General features: G+C 45.2%; 1 protein-coding gene across 5 annotated transcripts in view; it reads right to left on the reverse strand.

Moving 5' to 3' along the window:
- The window catches only part of LOC147609539 (Inositol monophosphatase family protein), a 98,614-nt gene extending 79,306 nt beyond the window's left edge, over nt 1-19,308 (reverse strand). For 2 of the 5 annotated variants that reach the window (XR_015264214.1, XM_086787399.1), the window contains exon 1: nt 19,065-19,308. Coding sequence is in view for 3 of the 5 variants with exons in the window: in XM_086787399.1 (XP_086643525.1) it covers nt 19,065-19,189 (125 nt within the window). In the remaining 2 variants the exon portion in view is untranslated. The remainder of the gene's footprint in view (nt 1-19,064) is intronic. The other 3 variants (XM_086787401.1, XM_086787402.1, XM_086787400.1) reach the window with 3 other exon arrangements.
- Nucleotides 19,309-19,650: the final 342 nt, after the last annotated feature.

Consider the following 19,650-nt stretch of genomic DNA (forward strand, 5'->3'; position numbering starts at 1 on the left):
TGGAACTTTCATATAAGGAGGATGTTGCATAGATTTCAGAAAATGCAGATACAGCATGTGAAGAGGGAGCAAAATCAAGCTGCAGCTGCATTAGCAAGAGGGGTTGGGCAAGGATTTGGAAGTGCATGCAATCACTATGGCCTATCCCAGTTATGTTGGAAGAGAGAATTTACAGGAAATTGAAGATTTTCTTTACGTAGGTCATGCACCTGCAACTTTATCCAAAAGGCAGAAATATGGTTTTATAAGGAATGCTCTACAGTACACTATTTTAAATGATCAACTGTATATAAAAGACAACTTGATTTTGAGGAGAGTTCCAAACAGGGAGAGATCTTTGCCATCATGGCCTCCTGCCATGAAGGGGTCTGTGGAGGGCATTTTGCCCTAAAGCCGGCACTAAGGAAGATTTTGACTGATGGGTATGTATGGCCTAGTTTGCGAAAACATGTTTATCATTGGTGCAGGAGCTGTGTCTTGTCACAAACAAGGCCGAAAGGTTTTGCAATATGAATTGAGGAAGAGTATTGTATCAAATGGGGCTTTTGAAAAGTGAGGATTGGATGTAATTGGTCCTCTGCCGACTACTACTAGGGGGAAGACCTATATTTTGACTAGAGTAGACTATCTAACCAGATGGACTGAAGCTAGATGTGTGAAGAATATAACTGCCTAAAGAGATGACCAAATTTGTATTTGAAGACATATGTGCTAGATTTGGCATGCCTTTAGAGCTGTTGACAAACCAGGGGCCTGGATTATTCAAAGGAGAGGTTGTACAGGAGCTCATACAGAAATTACGTATCACACATAGGTACTCTACTCCTTACTATCCACAGTGCAATGGTCTAGTAGAAAGATTCAATGGAGAGTTGTGCACTATGCTGACTAAGTGTCTGGAAGAACATCCCAAGCAGTGGGACTTGCATGTTTCCTCAGCTCTGTGGGCTTACAGAACAACTGTCAAATCAGCTACTGACTTTTCACCCTACCATCTTGTTTTTGGGTCAGAGGCTATGATGACCATTGAAGTTGACATTCCCAGTTTATAGTTTCTTCTCAAGCATCAAGATAGTGGTTTGGATGCGTATAAAGAGAGGTTGGATCTGCAAGAGTTGCAGTTAGCTAGAGAGGAAGCCTTGGATCATTATATTCAAATAAGAAATCGAAGAGCTGAGCATTTCAATGAGACTGTCAAGGACAAAGGTATCAAAGAAGGGAATCTGGTGCTCATATACAACAACAAGCTGGACAACACTTTTCAGACCAAGTTCCAAATCAAGTGGGAGGGTCGCTTCAAGATTGTACATATATATAAGAATGGTACTTATTTTTGCTTCTATGAGTGTAGGGAGTTGAGTCCTGGTGGGATTTGAAGTGTTTGAGGGATTGGAAGTGTCAACAGGCACTGGAGGGTTGAGATTTGACTCAGGACGAAGTCAACTAAAGCAAATAGGTAGGTGAGTTCCCTATCACCAGGAGGTCAGCAGGGGAGTGCTGTGACAAGCTCAGTAGAGTCCAGAAGAAAGTCTTCGTAGAAAGCTGATACCGGAAGAACTCTGTGGAAGCTTGGAAGACTCATTTCTGACTGGGGTCAGCAGCTAAGAGGTTTTAAGTGAAGATTGAAGCCATTGGAAATCCGAGCTGACCTGGGAGGACATTTGCAGTAGTCAGTTGGGTTATTTTGAAGGGTTTGGAGTGTGTTCAGGTATCTGCTTGTGTCAGCTGAAGGTTAGGAGACGTCAGCCGAGTGTACTGGTGAATTCATTCGGTGTTTGCGTTGGGTTGTGGTGCTAGGTGGTAGTTCCCTCCTCACGGTGGTGTGTTCGGATGGGCTACAGAGGCAGGTCTCCCCGACACATCAACGCCATCGAGAAAGAAAGAAAGAAAGAAAGTCATATTAACGTCTTCAAAAGACCCTAGGGGTCTATGAGACCAAAATGAGGTGTACATAGTGTCCATGTGTTAGCACATTCATCCCCAGATTCTGCTCTTTTATGGTGCCCATTTGGTCCCTTTTGCATGGCCCTTGCTTGTGGGGGCTGGCCACCCCTTTTTCTAGTATTTTTTTGGGATTTTTCCCAGCTTTTCTGGCATTTTCCAATCGGCCTGTCCAGTAGCTCCAGTCGGCCTGTTTTGCAACTCCAGTCGGCCAGCTTACCCCTACTATAAATAGTGGGTGCTGGCCTCTCATTGTTCATTCAGTCTTGTACATATTTTGCTCCCTCACTTATGAGACTTGTAGTGTCTCTTGCTTGGGACTGTTTTGCTTCAGTATATTCAGCATAGTTTTCTCCATCTCTCTCTCTCTCTTGCACTCTCTTTTCAGCACATTCTAGTGCCACTCTGCTTCCGCTCTGTGCACTCTTTCATGGTATCAGAGCTCCAGGTTTAGCAACCTCTTTGCTGCCCCAGATTCAGCACTGTTTTCAGCACCCTCTCCTCTGCATTTTCTCTCAGATTTGCAACCCTTTGCTGCTGCGTTTTCTGGACAGCACCTGCTGGTCTTTTCGCCTACAGTTTGGCTTCACCGACACAGCCATCAGGTACTCTTTGATCAGTGTTTTCTTTTCCACGTGGAGATTGGACATAGGCGGCCTGTTTTTTCAGGACAGCAGCCTTCTGCGTGCTGCGTTTTCCTCTCCAGTGGGCTTTCCCCTTTGCAGAGGGGGTCTGTGGTGTTTCAGGCTTTAGTGGCACTTTTGGTACCTGTGGAGGACACTTCTACTTCAGAGTTTGTGCATTTTTTTCTTGAGATTGAGCCCAAGCTTTTGTGATGGCTGCACCGACTTCTCTTCATATGTTTGCTGAGTCTGCCAAGTTGGATGGTTTCAACTACACCCTATGGAAGGTGAAGGTGAAATCGGCCTTGCGTGGCGTGGATCTTTGGGATTGGCTTGTTACACCGGCCAATGCCACCCCTCCCACCCTTGCTTCTGGTGGTGCGACTCACGCACAGATTGATATTTGGCAGTCGAATGATCCACGCGTTTCCTCGTTTCTGATGTTGAACTGTCAGGATTCTGTTCTCTCTCATGTGCGTACAGCAGATGCTGCACATGAAGTTTGGAAGGCTTTTGCAGATCTCTATGAGATTAAGTCTCCAGGTCGGATTTTGGCGTTGGAAAAGCAACTTATGAACTTATCAGTTTCTGCCTTTCCATCTTTATCTGCTTTCATCTCGAAGATGAAAGATCTCCGGGACGAGCTTGCTATTTGTGGCAAGGACATCTCCACAGAGGACATGGCTATTTGGCTGCTCTCCAAACTTCCAGATAGGTTTGATGCATACTTTCCGTCTCTTGTTTCTTCTCCTCGTCCTGTTCCAGTTACTTGGGAGGAAATTCTCCCCTCCGTTATGCAGTGAGTCTCGCTTTGAGGAGGGGACTGGCACCTCTGGTGGCCCTGATGGAGCTTTGGCAGCACAAGATAAAGGGAAGAATCAACAAAAGAAAGGAAAAGGGGGTTCTGACAAGAACTCCAAGGATTCCGACAAGGATAAAGACAACAAATCTTCAAAGAATAAGGACATTGAATGTCAGTATTGTGGCAAGAAGGGTCACAAGTCACCCCAATGTCACAAGAAGAAGCGTGATGAAGCAACAAAGAACTCTTCCTTAATGGCGGTGTCTCAACCCAAGAAAGATGATGGCATTCTTCTCTTAGCAGGTACTCGGCGTATACTTGCTCTTGTGACTTCTCAGTCACGGTCTTGGATTGTTGATAGCGGTGCTACTGCTCATATGACACCCCATCGAGATTGGTTCAAGGACTTCACTGCCAGATCAGGCGAGATCACTCTGAGTGATTCTTCTTCTGTGCCAGTGCATGGTCATGGCACTATCCCCATCTTCCGTTTTGACAAGGACAAGAGGTACTTCTCTGACGTTCTATATATTCCAGATTTGGCTTTTAACCTTTTGTCAGTGAGTGCTCTTACAGCTCAGGGTGCGGAGGTGATCTTTTCTCGTTATGAGATTACCTTTCGTGATAAGGCGCCTGGTAGCATCTTTGCTCAGGGAGTCCAAGATAGTGGTCTCTACAAGTTGACCGCTCTGCTTTCTTCTGGTGCTTCTTCTGCTCTTTGGCATGCTCGGTTTGGCCATTAGAGCTATCAGCTTCTGCAGCGAGCTTCGAAGGATGGGTTGGTTGAGGGATTACCAACCATCAAGGCTCCGTCTACTCCTTGTTCCTCTTGTTTACAGGGGAAGCAACACCGAGCCGCCTTTCCAAAGAAGGCAACACACAGATCTTCGACATCACTTGCTCTCATTCATGCAGACTTATGTGGTCCTATGAGTACCGCATCTTTGAGTAAGGCGTTGTACATGCTCATGATGGTGGATGATTTTACCAGATATACTTGGGTTTTCTTTCTGAAGACCAAGGATGAGACTTTTCAGCACTTCTGTGATTGGAGAGCTGAGGTGGAAAAAGAGACCCGTCACTCGGTCAAGGCTCTCAGGACCAATGGAGGGGGTGAGTTCACATCCCAGGAGTTTAAGCAATATTGCAAGACACATGGCATTCGGAGACAGCTTAGTACATCATATACTCCATCACAGAATGGAGTTGCAGAGAGGAAGAATAGGACCATTATGGAGATGGCCCGTGCTATGCTTGAGCATTCTTCACTACCTCGACGTTTCTGGGCTGAGGCGGCTTCCATTGCTATCTACATTCAGAACAAGTCTCCTACTGCTGCTCTTCCCGATAAAACTCCATATGAGGCTTTCCATGGTGAGAAGCCCTTTGTTGTTCATTTCCGGATATTTGGGTGTACGGCGTATGTTCATGTGCCTAAGGAGCATCGCTCCAAGTTGGACTCGAAGTCTCAGCGCATGACTTTTCTCGGATACAGCATTGTGTCCAAGGCATATCGTCTTTATGATCCTCGGGCCGGTAAAGTTGTTGTGAGCCGTGATGTGGTGTTCGACGAGACTCCTACATCTTCAGAGGGGGGTGGTGAGCTTCTTCTTCCTTCAGCTCCATCTCCGCCTCCTTCTCCTCCTCCTGCTCCCGCTGCTTCTGTTACACCTCCAGCTGAGGATGCTCAGTCAGATGATGATGACCCTGCTCCTCCTCCGGCGAGTTCGAGCAGATCTGTACCTGGGTGATATTATCAGGCAGTTCGTGATTCTGGGTTACGTGAGCTTCCTCCTGCTCCTCTGCCTGGTTCTCTTCGGCGTTCTTCCAGAGTTACAGGGAAACAAATTCATGAGGGCAACATGTTTGTTGATTATGCTCTTATGTCTACTATCATTAATGGTCCTTCTCATCCCACTTCTGTAGACGAGGCTCTTTCACATGAGCCTTGGCATCGTGCTATGCAGGCAGAGCTGGATGCTATCGAACGGAATGGCACTTGGATTTTGGTGCCTCTGCCACTGCACCGTAAGGTGATTGGTGTGCGTTGGATCTTCAAATCAAAGTTCCGAGCTGATGGCAGCTTGGACAAGCACAAGGCGAGGTTGGTTGCCAAGGGTTACACTCAGCGCCCTGGAGTCGACTTCGATGAGACCTTCGCTCCGACGGCCCAGATGACTACCATTCGCACCGTTCTTGCACTTGCAGGACATCATAGATGGCCCGTTTTCCAGATGGACGTCAAGTCGACTTTCCTGAGTGGAGAGCTTACATAGGAGGTCTATATTGATCAGCCCGCCAAGATTTGTTGTTCCGGGCAAACAGGATCATGTGTACCGGCTGAAGAAGGGTTTATATGGTATAAAGCAAGCTCCGCGGGCTTGGTACCAGCGGATTGATGAGTTCTTTCAGAAGCTTAGCCTGCGCCGTTCTCACGCATATTCGAATCTTTATATCCTCCTTGAGAGGGGGTTGATTGTTATCATTGTGGTCTATGTTGATGACCTCATCTTTACAGGTTCTTATTCTGTGCGGATCCGTTCTGTTATGGATGCTTTGGAGACAGAGTTTGAGATGACGGATCTTGGCCTCTTGCATTATTTTCTTGGCTTTGAGATTTGGCAGACCTTGAAAGGACATTTTCTTCTCTCAGCAGAAGTACACTCCGGAGATTCTCGACAAATTTCAGATGACTGGGTGCAAACCAGTATCTTCTCCTATGGATATTGGTGAGAAGCTTTCTTCACTTGATGCTTCTCCAGGGACTGATCAGGGACAGTATCGGGTTCTCGTCGGTTGTTTGGTAACTCCCGATTGGACATATGCTTCGCAGTCAGTTTATTGAGTTCCTTCTCATCCAAACCCCATCAGCAGCATTGGCTGTGTGCTCTCAGAGTTCTTCGGTACTTGCATGGCACTCTGGATTTTGGCCAAGGACGCACTCTTGTTGGATGGTCTGACTCAGACTGGGTTGGAGATCCAGATACACGGCGTTCGACCACTGGTTGTATTTTTTCACTTGGGTCTGGAGCCATTTCTTGGAGCAATAAAAAGCAGCCTACTGTGGCGCGTTCCTCTACCGAGGCAGAGTACCGTGCAGTTTGTTATGCTGCATGTGAGGCGATATGGTTGGGGAGATTATTGGAGGAGCTCGGCTGTCCTCCTACCGGATCTACTCTTCTTTGGTGTGACAATTAGAGTTGCATCACATCGCCAAGAACCCTGTGTTTCATGCTCGTACGAAACACATTGAGATTCAGTATCACTATGTTCGTGAACGGGTCCATATACAAATGCCATAACACAGCCCAACACGAGGCAACCAAGCCGGAACATAGGCTGTAGAAATGCTGAGCCATCAATATAATCCATATACCTCCGTGTGGGTACTAATTCTTCCCCAAAAACCACGGGTCTTCATGCAATAGAGAGGGTACAGCAAGTACAACTCTCCATTCAGCCGGTACAGCAGGTACAGTGGCTGGTACAACCGGTACGGTGGCTGGTACAACCGGTACGGTGGCTGGTACAGCAAGTACAACAAGTACAGAAGTTGGTACAGCCGGTACAATGGGTGGTACAGCAAGTACAAAAGCTGGTACAGTCAGTACAAGGGCTGGTACAGTAGGTACAGTGGCTGGTACAGCCGGTATGGTGGCTGGTACAACAGGTACAGCAAGTACTGAAGCTAGTACAGCCGGTACAATGGATGGTATAGCAAGTACAGAAGCTGGTACAGCCAGTACAAGGGTTGGTACGGCTTGTACAACAAGTACAAATGCTGGTACAACAAGTACAATGGCTAGAAATCATAATAAATGATTAAATACCCTTGCCTGCAATATTTCTTCGCGATGGAAGCCTCCAAAACAGTCCCCAACAGCCGGTATTCTTCATGGGCAGCCTTCAAGTGAGAGAGAAAGAGAGTAGCCATCATTAGGGCAACCTGTAACGGTGGTAGAGGCTAGTGTGGAGCAAGAGAGCCTTTTTTAATAAAGAGAGAGGGCTCCAATTTATAGATTTGGGCCTCCCATGAGCTAAAATGGCAGAAGGTTACGATGACAAGTGGAGAGCCACACAATAGCTGAAGTGACAAGTGTGAGGCCACTTGTCTCACTTTGATCCTTTTTCTAACAAGTGTCAGGCCACTTGTCTCACTTTGGTCCACTTTCTTGCCACATGTCCCAATTTAAGAGATGGGTCCTTCCATAATCTTTACCTCTAAAAATATCCCAACTAATAGACATTATGTCATAGGCACTTTGCCAACTCTTGGTATCTGCTCAATCCCAGATGTAATGACGCGAACAGAATTTCCATCGGAGCCAAAAATAGCAACTCTCCTAAATTTTAGGAGTGTGGCCCTTTGTATTCTAGGATAATCCCCCATTCCCAAAGCTTGTACTTTCCAAATATTCAGACATCCTGGAGTCCACCAGACCCCTTTCAGACTGGGAAATGTCCAGGCTGGTGACATCCTCCCCAGCTTCTTAAAAGTTGTCCGCAACTTTAAGCTTCAAGCCATATATTCAAGATATAATCATGTCCCATCGATTGGGCGAGACGAGACAGTCTCAAAAATCCAATATAATTGAAGAATCCATGTCCCAAAGAAATGGGCGAGACTAAATAAGTCTCCATAATACCAATATCAAAATCATGTCCCAAGATAAATGGGCGAGACAAAAAACAGTCCCATAAGTCCAGATATCATAATCATGTCCCAAATAAATGGGCGAGACAAAACAGTCCCATAAGTCCAGATATCATAATCCTTGTCCCAAGTAAATGGGCGAGACAAAACAGTCCCATAAGTCCAGATATCATAATCCATGTCCCAAGTAAATGGGCGAGACAAAATAAGTCTCTTGCCAACAAGACATCGGTCCACATGACCCTTGGCATAGACATAAGTCCCGTCATGTCCACTTTACCACTTGCACTCCATGTTGGTACTCTGACCACACACCTTGGATGAGAGGTGGGCTCAAGTAACAAGATAAAACAATCACTCGCAGGCATAGATAACCTGGTGTTCCATAAGCATTTCTGCTACACATAGTTTATAGGCATTTCGGCCACCAATAGTTTGTAGGCATTTCGGCCACCAACTCACACTACCCTCTCAAGTGCCCATGTTCCCTTCCATCTGCTCTCTATTGTTCCACCCACACATGGTAGAAACAATCTTCAAGAGAGCACGTAGGACAAGAGAACACTACACAGGGTATGTTGTGCTTGTCACTACCCTTTGAAGTGCCCATGTTCCCTTCCATCTGCTCTCTATTGTTCCACCCACACATGGTAGAAACAATCTTCAAGAGAGCACGTAGGACAAGAGAACACAAATGTCCTGCCATGTCCTTGGACTCATATGCATCCACTCATATGATCCATACACATGCCCAGGTATAATACATACATGTATCTGCATGTTTCTAGGCCTGACACGCATCCGCATGTCCCTAGAATATAGGGATTTGTGACATTCTAAACCTTAGGATGGATCCAAATTCCTAGAAAAGAAGTCCACGAATCCATAGACCTGTATACCATAATCCTTGTATACCATAACTCTTACCACATACTCCGTGCTAACCACACACCTTGGAGTAGAGGTGGACTTTATCCATAAAAGCATCATATCCATGAGATAACCAAAGATTTCTTTTCTATAAACTCGGACAGATTCGTCCGTAGAAATTGCTTGTGAAGCCCAATATCTATATAAATCTCGTCCAAGAAAGAAATCTCCATAGATATATTCCATCCCAATAAAGAGAGCCATGAAAAGAATTCATCCCATTAAAGGGAGCCATGAACAATGTTTCCCTGAAACCATCTCAAGGCAAACAACAACACCTTTCTCCTTGCATAGCTATACAAGGGTTAGTGAACATCAAAAACACTTCATAGTAAATAGCAAAAGCACCAACTTTGCAAACTCAAAGTATACTTAGCTTTTCTTTGCCAGGTTGGTCATGAAGCCAAAAGAAATATCTCGTCACCATATCCTTAACATATCCTGAGATATATCTCCATATAGCTTGTCTGTAAGCTTGATAATATAATCCACAATATCCATATGGAAAGAGTGCTAAATGTGTGCACATAAAGCCAACTTCACACTTCCACGATAAGATTTTGTGAATTCATAAATCCTTAGATCAACAAGCTGTCTACTGCTCATGCCCTTGCTTCATAAGCTATGAAGCGGCTGGCCATGCTTAACAGCAATGATGGTAAGTGTGGTCCCCACTTGAGATCTTTTCTCTTCCTTATTGATAGAAGGAAGCCTCCGCTTCCAAGAAAGCCTATGCTCTGATACCAATGAAACTCGCAGCGGGTGCCCGGGGGACTAGGGCCTTTGACACACTTGTTGATACCATCAATGCATATTAAAACATTTAAACATAGCCACAGCCTTAACACATATCCATCATCACTTTGCATAAAACATAAAGCTGGACAAAACATCCACAAATGCTGAAAATGGAGCTTGCACGTGTGACACCGCATAGAGGCCGGAATGGGCCGACCCCCCCCTTGGAGTATTTTATTACCCAAGGAGAATAATATCATGTACAAGCTTTGAGGGCCTTACTCTCCCCAAGGGAGATGCTGGATTATCCATATACAAATGCCATAACACAGCCCAACACGAGGCAACCAAGCCGGAACATAGGCTATAGAAATGCTGAGCCAGCAATATAATCCATATACCTCCGTGTGGGTACTGATTCTTCCCCAAAAACCACGGGTCTTCATGCAAAATAGACAGGGTACAGCAAGTACAACTCTCCATTCAGCCGGTACAGCAGGTACAGTGGCTGGTACAACCGGTACGGTGGCTGGTACAGTAGGTACAGCAAGTACAACAAGTACAAAAGTTGGTACAGCCGGTACAATGGGTGGTACAGCAAGTACAAAAGCTGGTACAGTCAGTACAAGGGCTGGTACAGTAGGTACAGTGGCTGGTACAGCCGGTATGGTGGCTGGTACAGCAGGTACAGCAAGTACAAAAGCTGGTACAGCCGGTACAATGGGTGGTATAGCAAGTACAGAAGCTGGTACATCCAGTACAAGGGCTGGTATGGCTTGTACAACAAGTACAAATACTGGTACAACAAGTACAATGGCTAGAAATCATAATAAATGATTAAATACCCTTGCCTGCAATATTTCTTCGCGATGGAAGCCTCCAAAACAGTCCCCAACAGCCGGTATTCTTCATGGGCAGCCTTCAAGTGAGAGAGAAAGAGAGTAGCCATCATTAGGGCAACCTGTAACGGTGGTAGAGGCTAGTGTGGAGCAAGAGAGCCTTTTTTAATGAAGAGAGAGGGCTCCAATTTATAGATTTGGGCCTCCCATGAGCTAAAATGGCAGAAGGTTACGATGACAAGTGGAGAGCCACACAATAGCTGAAGTGACAAGTGTGAGGCCACTTGTCTCACTTTGATCCTTTTTCTAACAAGTGTCAGGCCACTTGTCTCACTTTGGTCCACTTTCTTGCCACATGTCCCAATTTAAGAGATGGGTCCTTCCATAATCTTTACCTCTAAAAATATCCCAACTAATAGACATTATGTCATAGGCACTTTGCCAACTCTTCGTATCTGCTCAATCCCAGATGTAATGACGCGAACAGAATTTCCATCGGAGTCGGGCCAAAAATAGCAACTCTCCTAAATTTTAGGAGTGTGGCCCTGTAGGTTGAAGTGAGGCTGATGTCAGCCCAGATAAACGCTGAGGTGGTGCCTGATTGTAAACGCAAATGTAAGCCTGAGGACAGGCTGATGTAAGCAATGTAAGGCTCAGATGATAAGCGCTAATGTACACCTGATGTAAACGCAGATGTAAAATGGAGGACAGGCTGATGACAAACGCAAGTGTCTGCTGGAGCAAAACGCAGGTGTCTGCTGGAGCAAAACGCTGGTGTGAGCTGATTTATAAACGCTGATAAGTGCTTTGAAGTAGGCGCTGGCATATATTGAGATGTAACGCTGATGTGTGCTGATGTAGGCCTGATGCAAGTGCCAGAAAACAGCCGAACGTTGGCTGATATGAGTCCTCCAAATGGTGGCCTGGACCAGCAGAGGAAAACGCACAGTGAACCCCTAGTGGAGGTGGCCGGTGGTACCTAATATGGCAATGAAGTGGTACACTGTGATGAGGCATCAGGCAGTGCTATTTATAGCATAGAGGGGTGCTGGTCGGTCACCATACAGGAGTCGGCCAGCAACCAAGACAAGAAAAAACCTCAAAAATATAAAATATAAATATTCTAGAAAATCCCTTTTTAGGGCTGGAAAAGTGATGTTTCTTCACACCCCCTCTCAGGCCAAAAAGGGGACCATGAGAGAAGATGAAAGAAGATGAAGTATGCCAGGGTCCCACACAAACACAATGGCAGAAAGAATGTATCCCCCTCTGGAAACAAAATCTAATGAAGTCGGAGAGGGCGATTGTGAAGGCAAAGGAGGTGTGGAAGAGGTGATGTGCATGGGTTGATCGTCTCCCAAAGTATGATCTTGAACAGGATCCTCCACTGAGTAAGCAATCCCATTCCCTATGTGGTCCAGATCAGAGTTTGGAGAAGCATCTTCTGGTAAGAAGAATCGGTCCTCCGGGAGTGCGGGCAGACGATCCATGCTGTGTGCTCTCGAGGTCTTCAATCCCTTTGCGCACGATTGCTCAGATACCATGTCAAGGCAAAAGGACAGAAGGACCAGATATACGAGAGATCAGAGTAAAACCACAGAGCATGAAATATGTGATTGAATATATATAAAAAGGTGAGTGCAGATATGTACAAGAGCCGTCATATGAGAGGTGACTCTGAGCAAAAAGAAGACTAGTGCAGAAGCAGAGAATGACGTCGGAGATGAAGCACGGTCGATGACGAAGGCTCACGCGTCGATGTGAGGCAAAGCACTCCGAGGTGATAGTGGCAGCGGAAAAAAGGTAACATCGATGACGAAGATGGTGGTGCAATCTCTGATGACACGGGTGCTGCGTACCTGAAGCAAAGAGGGCTGTTGTCCCAAGTGGTGCACGCTCTGGTGACACGGGTGCTGCGTACCTGAAGGAGAGAGGGCTCCATCCCGAAGTAGCAGAGAGGGCTGCGTCCCGATGTAGCAGAGAGAGCTGCGTCCCGATGTAGCAGAGAGGGCTGCGTCCCGAAGTAGCAGAGAGGGTTGCGTCCCGATGTAGCACAGAGGGCTGCGTCCCGAAGTAGCAGAGAGGGTTGCGTCCCAAAGTAGGGCTGATGTCAGCCTAGATGTAAGCCGCTGAAGACAGGCTGAAGTGAGGCTGATGTCAGCCCAGATATAAACGCTGAGGTGGTGCCTGATGTAAACGCAGATGTAAGCCTGAGGACAGGCTGATGTAAGCGATGTAAGGCTCAGATGAGCGCTGATGTACACCTGATGTAAACGCAGATGTAAAATGGAGGACAGGCTGATGACAAGCACTGATGTGAGCTGCAGCAAAACGCTCAGATACCATGTCAAGGCAAAAGGACGGAAGGACCAGATATACGAGAGATCAGAGTAAAACCACAGAGCATGAAATATGTGACTGAATATATATAAAAAGGTGAGTGCAGATATGTACAAGAGCCGTCATATGAGAGGTGACTCTGAGCAAAAAGAAGACTAGTGCAGAAGCAGAGAATGACGTCGGAGATGAAGCACGGTCGATGACGAGGGCTCATGCGTCGATGTGAGGCAAAGCACTCCGAGGTGATAGTGGCAGCGGAAAAAAGGTAACATCGATGACGAAGATGGCGGTGCAATCTCTGATGACACGGGTGCTGCGTACCTGAAGCAAAGAGGGCTGTTGTCCCAAGTGGTGCACGCTCTGGTGACACGGGTGCTGCATACCTGAAGGAGAGAGGGCTCCATCCCGAAGTAGCAGAGGGGGCTGCGTCCCGATGTAGCAGAGAGAGCTGCGTCCCGATGTAGCAGAGAGGGCTGCGTCCCGAAGTAGCAGAGAGGGTTGCGTCCCGATGTAGCACAGAGGGCTGCGTCCCGAAGTAGCAGAGAGGGTTGCGTCCCAAAGTAGGGCTGATGTCAGCCTAGATGTAAGCACTGAAGACAGGCTGAAGTGAGGCTGATGTCAGCCCAGGTATAAACGCTGAGGTGGTGCTTGATGTAAACGCAGATGTAAGCCTGAGACAGGCTGATGTAAGCGATGTAAGGCTCAGATGATAAGCGCTGATGTAAACGCAGATGTAAAATGGAGGACAGGCTGATGACAAGCACTGATGTGAGCTGCAGCAAAACGCAGGTGTCTGCTGGAGCAAAATGCTGGTGTGAGTTGATGTATAAACGCTGATAAGTGCTCTGAAGTAGGCGCTGGCATATATTGAGATGTAATGCTGATGTGTGCTGATGTAGGCCTGATGGTTGGTTTATATGAGTCCTCCAGATGGCGGCCTGGACTAGCAAAGGAAAACGCACAGTGAATGTAATATGCGGAAGCTTCGGAGAAGAATCGGTAACTTCAATACTCAGAATTCAGCACTCTTTTCGCGACGGAAATTAACACACAAACTGAAAGGAGATGCGCAGAAAATAGAGAGAGAGAGAGAGGGAGAGATGGAGAGGAACCAGGGATGAGGGTGACTCCATGGCAGATCATCTCACCAAAGTGAAAGATTTGCAGGAACAATTGCTCAACATTGATGAGGTTATCCCAAACAGACAGATGGTCACCAACACTCTTCATTCTTTACCACCTTCCTACTTGGGCTTTCACACCTCTCAACCTCTCAATGAGAGGAGGTGGTGATCCCGTCACTTTTGAAGAGCTGGTGGGTTTACTCTTGCAGGAAGAGCAAACAAGAGCAAACTTATCGAGCAACCGTGGTGGAGACAAGGCATTTACAGCCAAGGATAAGGGTAAAGCAAAGAGCTTTAAGCATGGGGGACAACAGTCTAGCAAGGCTGGTCATGGACAACCCTCTTCTGGTGGTGAAAAGTCTGACAAAGGAGATGCAAACAAGCCCAAAAAGAAGGGCAAATGTCACTACTGCCATAAGCCTTGACACTACATCAGTGAATGTAGGAAGCGGATTGCAAAAGAGAAAAGGAAAGAAGCAGGCAATGCAGTAGCAGACTCTTCTGATGACAAAGCACAGCAATCAGCTAATGTAATCCAGGAAGAGTACACTTTTTTGGTCACATGCACTAGTGGCACACCAAGTGCTTCAGACAATGATATGTCTTGCATTGCATCTGACTGACAGAATGCATCATGGTATTTTGATAGTGGTGCTTCGAGCCACATCACTTCATGCAAAGATGTATTTCAGCACTTGGTTTATGCTTCAAATGGCCGCACTGTATCATGTGTAGATCATACCACATATCCAGTAAAGGGAATTGGCAATGTCATACTTATTGCAGCCAATGGTGTCAATATATGTATGAAAAATGTATTGTATGTTCCAGGGATAAAGAAAAATCTGCTCTCCATCTCAGCCATAAACAACCAAGGTTTTAAGGTTGAATTTGAAGATGGGAAGTGTTTGGTAAAAGACCCATCAAAGGATTATGAAATAGTCACTTCTGGAACACGATACACTTGGTATAGCCGAAAGCCAATAGTGGATTATATGCGTACATTTGGGTGTTTGGCATATGCACATGTGCCAGAACAACTCCGAACAAAGCTAGATGACAAAGCAATGAAATGCATTTTTGTGGGCTACAGCAATGAGAGCAAAGGATTGTTGGAAATAAGTGCTCACTAGGAGTACTTTTAGTCTTGGTCATCTCAGTGTATGCCACGTGGCACTCAGGGATTTATCCCATATGCACTCATGCTCTATCTTGTACTTCTCACCTATATATTGTAGGTGTCACATCAATAAAAGTATCAATCTTGTGTCTTGTCTACACTCATCTCAAGGTATGTTTAAGCTTTGTGTTTCTTTTTAGTCTTGCTCTCATTTCAGTTTCAGTTTTTAGCTTTGTCTCTCCCCCATTTTTCCAACAAGGATACCGTCTTTATAATCCAACTACACGAAGCATTTTTGTCAGTAGAGATGTGGTATTTGCTGAAAATTCAGAACAGCCCATGTACACCTTGTATAAAAGCAATGATACAGACATACAGGACATGTTTGATGGACTTTTACCCATTGCAATTAGGGGGGATTCAGATGAGCCAGCCCCTACACAAGAAAATCCTCATGTAGAACATGTGGAACAGCCAGCCATTCAGCGCCCTTCTATGGAAGAAGTGGAAGATCTTGTAAGGGAAGAGCAAACAGCCATAGACACAGCCAAGTCAGTGCCAAGATGGTTGCTGAAAACTTTGCAAGAAAGCAAACTTGCAGCTCCACTCACAGGTAGAACAAGGGCTAGTTATGCTTTGAATATACATCGTGGGGAGTCTGCATTAGCAATGGGTGGTCTCTTTGATTCAGAAGAGCCTTCTTCTTATGAAGAAGCACATGAGAATGAGCATTGGTTGCAAGCTATGCAAGCTGAAATTTCTTCTATCATGAAGAACAATACATGGGATCTTGTGGAATTGCCTAAAGGCAAGCATGTCATTGGAACAAAGTGGGTGTACAAAGTCAAAAGAAAGTCTGATGGTACTATTGACAGGTACAAAGCAAGACTTGTGGCTAAAGGCTACTCCCAGAAAAAGGGAATAGATTATGAAGAGACTTTTGCTCCTACTTCGAGAATGACCACAATAAGATCAGTGATTGCATTGGCTGCACATAAAGGATGGATAGTGCATCAATTGGACATCAAAACTGCATTCTTAAATGGGGAATTACAGGAGGAAGTATATGTAAATCAGCCCATTGGTTTTGTAGTTCCTGGTGAGGAACATAAAGTATGCAGGTTACACAAAGCATTGTATGGGTTAAAGCAAGCTCCAAGAGCTTGGTATGATAAGATACATGCTCATCTAACCAGCCAAGGTTATGTGAATAGTCCAGCTGAAAGCACATTGTATGTGAAGAAAACCGATGCCGATATTCTCATAGTCATCTTGTATGTAGATGACATGCTCATTACAGGTACTAGCAAAGCACAAATTTCAGATTTCAAAGCTGATTTGAAAGCTGAATTTGATTTGTCAGATTTGGGGCCTTTACACTACTATCTCGGCATACAGTTTATGCATACAGATGATGGCATTGTTATGCAGCAAACTAAGCACATAAAAAGTTTGCTAAAAAGGTTTCACATGGATGAATGTAAGCCCATTTCTACTCCGGTAGAACCACGTGTACGGCCTACTATGCATGATATTGGAGAACCTTTTGAGGCCGGCATTTACAGCCAGGCAGTGGGATGCCTCATTTACTTGTGTAACACGAGGCCAGACATATCTTTTGGGGTGTCTTTGTTGAGAAAATTCATGCACAGCCCAGGCATAAAGCATTGGCAAGCAGTCAAACGCATTTTTTGTTGTCTTAAGGGTACCCTGGATCTTGGTTTGTTCTATCCCAGGGGGGGCAGCTTGCAGCTTTATGCATACAGTGATTCATATTGGGCTGGTGATTATGATACCAGGCAATCCACCAGTGGGAATTGTTTTTTTCTTGGCAGTTCATGCATATCTTGGTTGAGTAAAAAGCAACCCACTGTTGCCACATCTACTTGTGAGGCTGAGTACAGGGCAGTCTTCACAGCTACAGTAGATTGTGTATGGTTGAGGAGACTATTGGCTGATCTTCGTTGTCAGCAGAAACCCACCACCATTCTCACTGATAGCCAGAGTGCTATGGCCGTGGCACGAAATCCAGTATTTCATGCACGTACCAAGCACATTGAGATTCATTATCACTATGTCAGAGAGAGGCTACATGCAGGGGAGATCAGTTTATCTTACTGCCCTACACAGGATAATGTTGCAGATCTATTCACAAAGGCTTTACCTCAAGAAAAGTATGAAGCTTTCCGCAAAGCTTTGGGCTTACTCTCATACAGAGAGTGATCTGCTACCTTGTACAGGTTCACACTTCCACTCTACAGGGGGGATTTGTAGGCATATGCTCACTTATGGTAGTGCTATGTGTGAACAGGGCTTAACCAAGGGCACTTTTTCCCATGTGGTTTTTCCCCTTGGATATCAAGTGTGAAAGGACACTCTAACATAATATATTTTGTACTTCTATATTATATGGATGTGGCACACATGCAAGGGTTGACTTGCATTTTGTGGATACCACACTTTTGGCTCTCTCTCTCTCTCTCTCTCATTTCTGTGCGAGCTTCTCTATCCTCCACCTAACCCTAATGTGCAGGTTTGTGTGTGTGAGTGTGTGAGTCCAACACCAACACCAAGGCAGTAGCTCTAGTAGAGGTACTACTGGAGACAGAGCCAGTAAGGATATAGAGCACAGCCTTCAAATGGACAAAATTAAAAGTGGAGAAAAGGTGCAAGATTTTCCCCAATCCTCCAAGTTTAGCAAAAGGGAATGTCATGTGCATACCCACCATTCACGGATGCCCATGGGCATGTCCTACCCATGCAACTACCTTTTACACAAGATCAAAGGCCATGTTTGGGCTGATGAACTGCAATTTTGGGCTGCTGGATACTGCAGTCAAGGATAAGGCAGTGTGGGCAGCTTTGTATCTAGTCATGCACAATTGTCACAGTTGGCTAACCAATCAACTCTTGCAGCCTCTGCAGCCATGATACAATATGTAATGCAAGTAATTCCTTTCATTCTCTTGCTGCCCTTTCTTAAGCAAGGAAAAGATCAATTGCTTACTAAGAGTACCTGAAAGAAGTGCAACATTGGGAAGCTGAAGGCATGACCAACAAGATAGTACAGAAATTACAAACATGCAAGTCAACACCCATCCACCCCAGAAGATTTCCTGATTTGTATGGTTTAGAGTCGTTTATAGACTTGAAGTTGGGAAATAGATTGCAAGGACTCGGAACCAATGGCACCATGTCCCCACCATGAAGACACAGTGTCACTCTCATTATGATTGCCCAGATATGGCAACAAACAGACATGAGGATTTACAGTTCATCCCGTAGGGATCTAATGCATAGAAATAAAGATTGAAACAGCTATTTGTATTGAGGGCATTGGAAGGAGCCAGTTGGGAACTTTGCAGCAAGGCAAACCTAGCATGCCCGATGCATGGAAGCTCAGAAGTCCACTAACAAAGTCAGTGAGTGCTATTTGGACGGTATTATCTATGCCCTTCAAATGGGCTGGGAGTAGATCCAAAGGGACTCCAGAGAGGTCATCAGAGGTCATCAAAGAGCACCAAAAGGCATTCCTCCGGGTGTGGATGAGAGTGCTCCTCTTCGACTCTAGCGCTATCATATGCTTGACATTGCTTTTCCCACCCATTGCTTATGTAATCAGCGAGAGAGACAAAGTGAACCCTTCAATGCTCCCTTCAATTTGCAAATTGATTAGACTGGGAGTGCTCCAAAGAATTGAAGCTTTGATATGACAAGATTGGGACCTTGGTATCCAACCTGCCATTCAATTCTCCCTTCTCTTGTAAGGCAAGGGAATTTAGACCTTCTATGTCAGAACACAAGGCATGGAAAGTCGTTGTTATGCTACATTGGAGATAGAAAAATCAATTGCTTGTCTGAATCACATCCCTTTTCAACTACATAAGGAGAGTTTGTAAAGGAATAAACCACAAATAAAAAGGAATTAAAGGCATGATTTAGCCTTCAGATACCTAGATGAGGCATAGCAGTTAACTTGCACAGCCCCGAAAAGCGAGAATGACGTCTGAAGAAGCTGAGAGAACGCCATACAATCAGTCAAATTCGTCGGCAGGCTTCCGTGTCGATTAGTAAACATTTATCGGTAATAACAAATTTGCAAATAAACACAGAAGATCGCTACTAGTTAGCTAAATCATATCACCCGATTTGCTACCTTGGGCATTAATTAATTCTCGAGCAACTTTCTAATAATATCTATATCTATATCTATATATCTATATATAGGATTAAGGACAACCCCACCTCCCTCCACGTGGGCAAAGGAGGTGGGGCTAATTCAAAATAACCACTCCTTCTTCAAGGGAGGTGGGGCTAATTCAAAATAACCACTCCTTCTTCAAGCGTGAGGAGGAGCCAAATCTCACATCTTCGAATGCAATTTTGAATTTGAATCTAAGAAGATCTCATCTCACATCTTTCAATGAAATCTTTGTATACATGCTTACATACCTATAGATACACACACTTATATATATTATGTATGTATGTGTATCTATAGGTATGTAAGCATGTATATATAAATAGATTTATATGTAT

This window comes from Cibotium barometz, chromosome 51 (assembly GCF_041138505.1).
Source record: "Cibotium barometz isolate CiBa-2024 chromosome 51, ASM4113850v1, whole genome shotgun sequence".
NCBI lineage: Eukaryota > Viridiplantae > Streptophyta > Polypodiopsida > Cyatheales > Cibotiaceae > Cibotium > Cibotium barometz.